We start from the raw sequence: 7,856 nt of genomic DNA, 5'->3' as shown, positions 1-7,856 counted from the left end.
CCCCCCCCCCCCCGTAGCCCTAACTCCGGTACTGTAAGACCAATATTAGAGAGTGTAGTTCACTTTCATTTACCTTGTTACTAGTTCTCCAGTTTATTGCTGTAAAGAAAGCAGAAGACGTTGTTGAGGGGGTCGCCTTGACCAAAAAGCACATCTCATGGGCGCTCCATCAGATCTGCTTTTCTGCGGGCAGACTGTAGCATGGGTCCTCGGATTTGGAATCGTTTTTACATCGCTGTTGGTGGTACTTTCACGAAAAGGGACGCTATATAAGCCTTGATTGTGTTTCATTGTCTTCTCATACCCCCAGCAATCTAATAGAAATTGGTGAATCATTTGCGTCAGTTTAGGTTTACATCCATTTTTAGGTTTACATAGTTTGAAGTCGGTTTGGAGAGTTCATTCCTTTTTATTGTTTTACATGTTAACTTTGATCTAAGGCTCTTATGTACTACGTTTATTTCCTGTTTATTCATGTACAAAAAAAAAAGTTGCACTTCCAAGGTTAATATCTGTTTAATAATGCTCGATGGCTACAGAATGCACTAATTGATCAATTTGAAGGATCTTAAGACAAAAATCACATCAGTTCCTATTACAGTGTGAGCATATGACTCTTGCAGGAGTAGACACAATTGGAAGAGTGATGTTTTTGTTCTTTCTGCACTCTTGCCACTATGCGGTTACACAAACATGGCATCGTGACTATCTTAAGCATTCCTGCTAAACTGAATTAACGTTACATTTTACATCATTATCACTACCTGTACAAGTCTTAAGAGGATCCGTACTGTATGCAAGGTTCTCCTGGAGCAGCCCAAATATACTTCAGTAAAATTAAAAAGTGTGCTACGCTCCGTTTCCTGAAAGCCTATGTAAATATGAACTGTCCGAGTGGTTATATGATGTTTAACCAGAGTTGGCTGCAAGCTTTCAGATTCAATATGCTAGGACTGATGCAGTGCATGATTAAATAATAATGCCATTCTCGCTCAGTCCCTTCACATAAGATTAAAACCTCTACACTGAGCACTAAGCTGTAATACTAAAAAAATCACTGAAATGTAACAGTAACGCATGTAGGCAGACCAGTGGAGTATTATGTACTCATTGAAAAGCAATTTGCTCTTTGCTTATACATATTGAATACTAATCAGATCAGAAAAACTGAAGGGAAAGCGATTGACCCGTGAAATTCTGCCTTCCCTCTGGATCCCAGTGCGGTTTTTGTACCATTTCAGTCCATTTGAGCTAACACTAATCTCAGTGGACATTGGAAGCCCATGGTGCACTGTGTGAATGTGACATTTTGTACTCTGTATTACAGATGAGGTCAAAACCACTGACTTGACGTTGATCGTGAAAGTTACATTGTGTTGACCAGTGCATTTGCTTGTCTGCTTGCTTTTTCTACTCTACATCAGAGCTCTTGGCAGAAACGTGTTAAACAAGGATAAACTGGGGATATTTCATTAAGGACTGCCTGCTCTGATGGTAATTACTTATGATTATGTTTGATTGCTTGTTCATGTTCACTGTTCATTTTAATGCAATAAATGCACCTATTCGCTGTCTGGAGGAGCGTTACGTTAGATGAGAAGAATGTACCACTCTCATCCGTCCGTTAAATACTACAGCCAGCAGTAGGTTAGCTTAGCCCAGTGAGTGGAAACAACTAGCCTGGCTCTGCAGAGTGTTCTAACGGCAACTCTAAATGTCACTAATTAACACTTTGTTTCATCCATACAATTAGTTTTCACACTTTGAGGACGCCATATATAACGTGTGAGCTTTAGAGGTACTGGTAGGTGGATTGTTACCACTTGATAGTGCCAGGTTTTTTTCCAGTCTTCTTCCTAAGCTAACCTACTGCTGGCTGTAGCCTTATATTTAAGAAACAAGAATGAGTGATAATGATCTTGTCAACTAGCATTAACTCTAGCTAACGCCACTAGGCAAATACGTGCATTTCCCTAAATGTCAAACTTTTGCTTTTAAGTCATAACGATTAACCATTTCTCTTTTTGTTGCCTGATGTAAATGTGTGTCATCAGGTCCTCTCTCGCTGTAAAGAAACTTCTGTCCATCCAATGGACTTGTAACCTTTGGGTGCTGGTTGAGATGCTTCAGTCATACCATTAATAAAACTACAGCAATGTATACAAACGTGCTTAGTGCATCCATGAACAAAAGTCTTGAGATTTTTTTTTGATAACCTACACAAACTTGTGCCTGTTGTTCCTCTGCTTGACGGTTCAGTAGGAGATAAGTATTTCTCCAACTTTACCATCCAGTCAAGAAAGCAAATCCTCTTACTGTATGTGGCCTGCTGTAGCCCATTGCACTTATTACAGCTGTGCTTCATACATTTGTGCTTTGTAAGTAATGCTCTGTCAGGAAAAAATCTGGGTACCCGTGTAGTTGCGAGGACTGCATTTTCTCCTTCTCCTTCTGTCTTTGTGTAACTGGCTGGAGTTGACAGAATTTGCTACCCATAAGGCTTTGCACTTAATTTGTCCTAGTTTTCTAAACCCAATGTTAACATGCAATCTTTAATAAATACAAGTTTTTTTTTTCACTCAACTGTTTTTTTCCTTACATCACAAAATAACTTCAAGATCCACAGCAGAGAATAGAGCATTTATTAAACAAAGCATTTTGCTTTTCTATTTACATATAATGACATTTAATTTATATGCACTTAAAATCTACACAGCTGGAGGCACACCTGAGCATGGGAGGCATTACAGAAGGCATCGGCTTTATCTCAATTAAAAACTTTGGCAGCAGGCAATTTAGGAGTAAAGCCATTCATCAAGCACATAAATTCAAATCCATTCCCTGGTATACAGTACAGGTGTAAATGGTTGTATTTTGTAATTTGTCATACATGTCTAATTATCTGTCTTCTGTCTTATAAACACATATAGGGGATTCTAAAGATGTAAACACTCATGGTGGACAATGTTGCATTGGATAAGCTCAGCTCAGGAGTCCTTGTAGTAGTTGTTGAAGTTAATACGCAGGAGGAAATCCTCCAGGTGAGGCTGGTAGCCTCTGTTTACCAGCTTGGTCACCACTGAGAGAAGAAAAAAAGACACAGTTTTAGAAAGTGCTATACCTAAATACAGTTCAAGTTACTTTTTAATTATTGAATGCAAATAAACATGGTACATTTTCATGAAATCAGACCTGAAACAATATTCTGTCCTTACCTTTGAAAAGGAAGTGAGAGTAATACTTGAAGGTGTTGTACGACTGCTGCATGGCAATGAAGCTGGGGTGCACTGCCTCCCCCTGCTGGCTCTCCCAGGGCTGTGCGATCAGCTGGGCCCGAAACTTGAGGATCAGGCTGAAGATGCTGTGGATGATGTTCATGACCGGAGCTGCTTTCTCTGTCAGCAAACCCCTGGGGAGGCGAGTGACAGGAGAGTGCAAAGTTTAAGAAACATGACAAGGAACTTTGAAATGACTTTTCAGATGGGCTCAAATTATACACAGAGAAGTGTGATACTGACAACCTCTCCTAATGAGATTAAATCATTCAACGGGTTCAAAAGTTAGCGTCAGATCCTGCTGGAATTTTAATTAACGTGCAACGAGGAGGGTGAATTAATTTTGTATGAAATTATGGGTGCAGAGTGTTCCACTTGCTGTGCCTGTACAGAGTCTGAAGAAACCATTTCACTCTTGCCTAAAATCCTGACGGTTAAAATTACACTTGCACTTACACGTGTTGCAAACTGTAATATGGACAGCACAACACCTTTAACAACACATAGTCCTTCTGTATGTGAAGGGTCTGGGCTCCCAATAAGTTGTACTCAGTAGGGCTGCAATTATTATTTTTTTTGATTTATCAGTTGGTCTAAAGCAGCAACTATTAGTCAACTGAGTTAGTCGATCAAAAGAAAAGATACATTTTGAGACTCAAAGGCCGACATTTTATGGTTCCACCTCCTACAATGTAAGCATTCTGGTTTTTACATTATAGTAAAATCAATATCTTTGGGTTATGGGCAAAACATTGTCTCTCGCAATGCAATAAATTGAGGTGAAATATCATAGATCACCTGTTTTGTGCATAATGTTAAGCGCAGGGATTGACTGATTTTATTAAAATGTAATTATTATAATGCAATAAATACTGTAAAATGCACACATGCAGTTCCAGCCCTCACCTGAAGATGGCTCTGTTGAGATAGTCTGCATGTGTGCGGTGGATGGCGTCCAGGTCACTGGCAGTGGCCAGCTTGGCTGTGAACTCGCTCCAGGACACTTGCAGGATCTGGTTCGCGATGTATCCCTGTATCACCTTGACAAAATGCTGCATCTCATGTCTGTATAGCTGCAGCTGATGAAACTGCACCGAGCGACCGGCACCTTTCACCAGCGCTGAGGGGAACAGAGGCGGGAACAAGTCATGATCAGTGCTGCAGGGACTGAAAATAAACACTTGCTGGTTACAGACTTGTAGACTCCTATCACAGTAAAATCAATGTCCTTGTGCTCTTTCTGTCCCATTGGTCAGCAATTTGAGTTAGTTTGTGATCTGGGAACTTTTGACAGTGATTCATCTTTATTTTACTAAAGATGCACATTAACTAGTAATGAAAATAATTGATGATTATAGCTTACGATACAAACAGACCGTGGTTAATTGTTATCACATTTTCATGTGTTGTCATGTCAGTCTTCCCTTGTGATCGAAAATGCACTCGGGTATTAAATAATGATCCACATTTTCCCCTGGTGATAAGTAATATTCATGTTATAATTACTGAAGTTTACATCCATCTAATATCTCAATTGCTTTTTTTTTTTCTTCAGGATATCCATTTATGTAGTCTGTACACAGGCTTTGACTGATCAATACTATCTAACCCAGTGAAGCATACTGTTTTACAACAATCCCATTGGTATGAGATGTGCTTTGTATAAATAAAACATAAAGGAATTGCAGCGTTCTCCTCAATGAATATTTTATAAACAGTTGAAGCGCAACATGAAGAATTGTAACTCTCCCTTCTCAGAGGTAAGGTGGAGTCTGAGCTGGACCTGAATCAAAAGCTCCCACCCTCTCACCCGTTCTCTTGAGGTGGAACCAGACCTCGCGGAGGCTCCACACCATGTGTTTGAGCTGCAACAGGAACGAGAACAGACGATTGTACTTGTTCATGCAGCTGTCCGTGATGATGATGTTCAACGGCCAGTCCACCTGGGAGATGACAGGATGAAAAAGACAGAGGGACGGAAGAAAAGTGTGTGAAGGTGTGAGAGTGAGTGTGAAAGAAAGCAAAGGAAAGTGGAATGAAAGTAGGGAAAAACATGTAGAGGAAAGTGACAGATGAGGCGAGGGGAGGGGAAAGGTGTGAGCGCAGAGACGTTGATAAAGGAGGTGAGAGGATTGTGAAGGGAAGACAGAGTGAGAGATGGGGGGGGTAGAAGCGGAAGAGGAATGGGGGGGAAAGATATACAGGGAGAGAGAAAGCGAAGCAAAATATGTGAAGCAAGAGATAAAGAGAGGGAGGGAGGATCAGCAGGAGAGGAAACAGTCATGGGAGAGATAACAGGGTGAAGAACGAAGAACAAGAGCAGAGGACAATATGTGCAACATTAGTCACCGTGCATGTCATCCAAAAGACCCAACTCCAATCAATCTATGAGGTTCAACCATTTATGTGCGTGATAAGCTAATTTTCCACACCCAAAGCAGTTTGTCAAAACATGACAGGTTGTCACATTCAAGCTGCCACTCACGCTGAGACAAGCACACCCATGCTAGCGTACTCACTGTTACTCACTCACACTGCCTCACCTTGTAGCGTAGCTCCAGACAGTTGAGAGAATCGGGGGCGTGTGGGTGGAAGGTCTCCGGGAGGAAGCGCAGGGCGAAGGTGAAGTTGCCGGCTAAGGGGGTGTCCCCGTGTAAGCTGTACTGCAGGGCCTTGCTGAGGATGGAGTTCAGCACCAGGGGGGTCAGCAGTTCGCCGGGAGTCTGGCCACTGCCCAGCTGGGTGGAGGAGACATCGGTTAAATGAATACGCAAAGGTCAAACACGGATAACTACTCATACCTTCACACTTGTTGCGCTGTCAAAGTTTTTATTCCAAACAAACCCCACGGGTAACTGATTACAGTGATTAGCTTGCTTTCCAGTTGAAGGTGTGCTAATCAGTGAAATCAGCTGGTGGAGTGTTTGGCTGGGACAAAAACCTTCTGGCTCATGTGCCTCGAGAGACAGATGTACATGAATCTTTCTGCAGAACACAACCAAGGTGTTAGCACAGGCTGTGTTTGTCATTTCACGCCAGGAAGCTTGGGCTTGACATAAGCAGTCTAGAAATCTGGAAGTGATGCATCATGTGCTGCATAACAGGCCGGTTTTTATAACAAAAATGGGTAAAATTGTGAAAATAATGTGATAATGAACAGAGCTGCTCAAGTGACGAACCTTGGGAAAATCACCTGAATCTGCAGCTTTCCTCGGCTTGACAGAGGTTTATAATGAATCTCAGCACATTGTTTAGCTGTGTGGCCACAACAGTGTTCTGGTTCACTCTCACAATGTTGTTTTTGGTCGCAGCAGGCAGCTGTTTTTTGTCAAAAAACCCACTTCCCTAGCACTATATTGCAGACACATAAAGTTAACAGCTAGCTGGTGAACACTGTGGAGCATTGAGCAGCTAAAGAGCAGGATATTCCCTTCAGTAGTTGGTAGAGACCAAAATCCGAGCTAAAAGAGAGTGAATATTGGACTTCATCAGGAGGCCAGAAATGGGACTCAAAATAAATGATAATGTTGCTCTACAAGTGCTTGGTGTGTAAATAATCAAATGTTTGCTAACAGGTTCACCAGATCAACTTAAAAGATGATATGTCAATGTTCACAACTTGTTTCTGCTGCCCCCAAGTGGCCAAAAGCTCAAGTACTACATGTTTAAGCATGATTGATGTTCAAAGCCTGTCTGTCTTATGGAGTCTGTTTGTGTCCACTGCTGTCACATGGAGCAGTAAGTCCAATACTGACTCTTCTTTTAGCTCCATCTTCTTCATCAAATCTTATGGGAAATATGGTTACTTAGCACATTAATACTCCTCTCTATTCACCAGCTAGCTGTTAACTTACTGTGTGCATTTGGCAGGTAGGGTTTGGTTGGTTTATAGAGTTTTTTTTTTTGCTGAAAATGATGCTGCTGAGAGCGGGAAGAATGAACCAAAACAGTAAAGTTGTGGGTCGTAAACCAAAACAATGAGTTAGGTAGTGAAAAGCTCCATTAGGTTTAAGGGAACTGCAGGATCGGGCGATAATCCACTGTGGGTTTGTCACAACAAGCAACCCTTTTACATTACACAGCGATTTAATACGTTATTAATATAAAACAACTTTGATTAGAGCAGCTTACAGCAACAGGTTTGTCTGTACACAATACCAATCCCTTTTTTCAAAGTGACACCAGGACGTTCGGTCTTTTTCAAAGATGTCCTCTTGTGCCCTGTCCTGTAATCCAACAAATTTAAAAAGAATACCATAAATCGCCCTATTTTAATTGTGCATACACATGACAACAACACTTCTTGAAGAGCTTCACCTTTTCAAAGAGTAGATCGCTGAGGGACTGGGCGAACTCGCCATCCTCCATCAGCAGGAAGTGTCGCAGTGCTTCAAAGTGTCTTTCCACCCCCAATTCCACAAAGAAGTAGTCCACCACTGCCTTGTTCACCAAAGATACACTGGGGATAGAAGGTGGAAGAGAAAATAACCAAGACAGGAGAGAAAAGGTTTGAAACCACCACCAAATCTGGACTGAAAATGTTGCTGACTGGCAAAATTTGATACAGGTTGTGAGGATGAC

At 41.5% G+C, this 7,856-nt stretch overlaps 1 protein-coding gene across 1 annotated transcript in view; it reads right to left on the bottom strand.

Moving 5' to 3' along the window:
* Positions 1–2,619: 2,619 nt before the first annotated feature.
* tubgcp6 (tubulin, gamma complex associated protein 6) overlaps positions 2,620–7,856 on the bottom strand; it is a 23,696-nt gene continuing 18,459 nt past the window's right edge. The window contains exons 20-25 of the mRNA XM_035665018.1: positions 7,593–7,734; positions 5,819–6,013; positions 5,086–5,218; positions 4,182–4,395; positions 3,216–3,409; positions 2,620–3,079 (exon numbers count right to left, since the gene is read on the bottom strand). Coding sequence (XP_035520911.1) covers positions 2,988–3,079; positions 3,216–3,409; positions 4,182–4,395; positions 5,086–5,218; positions 5,819–6,013; positions 7,593–7,734 — 970 coding nt within the window. The 3' untranslated portion in view covers positions 2,620–2,987. The remainder of the gene's footprint in view (positions 3,080–3,215; positions 3,410–4,181; positions 4,396–5,085; positions 5,219–5,818; positions 6,014–7,592; positions 7,735–7,856) is intronic.

The sequence above is a fragment of the Morone saxatilis genome, unplaced genomic scaffold (assembly GCF_004916995.1).
Source record: "Morone saxatilis isolate NCDOM2014 unplaced genomic scaffold, NCSU_SB_2.0 Contig2, whole genome shotgun sequence".
Lineage (NCBI taxonomy): Eukaryota > Metazoa > Chordata > Actinopteri > Moronidae > Morone > Morone saxatilis.
Note: the sequence above shows the minus strand (reverse complement) of the source record. Positions and strands in the feature narration are given on the sequence as shown.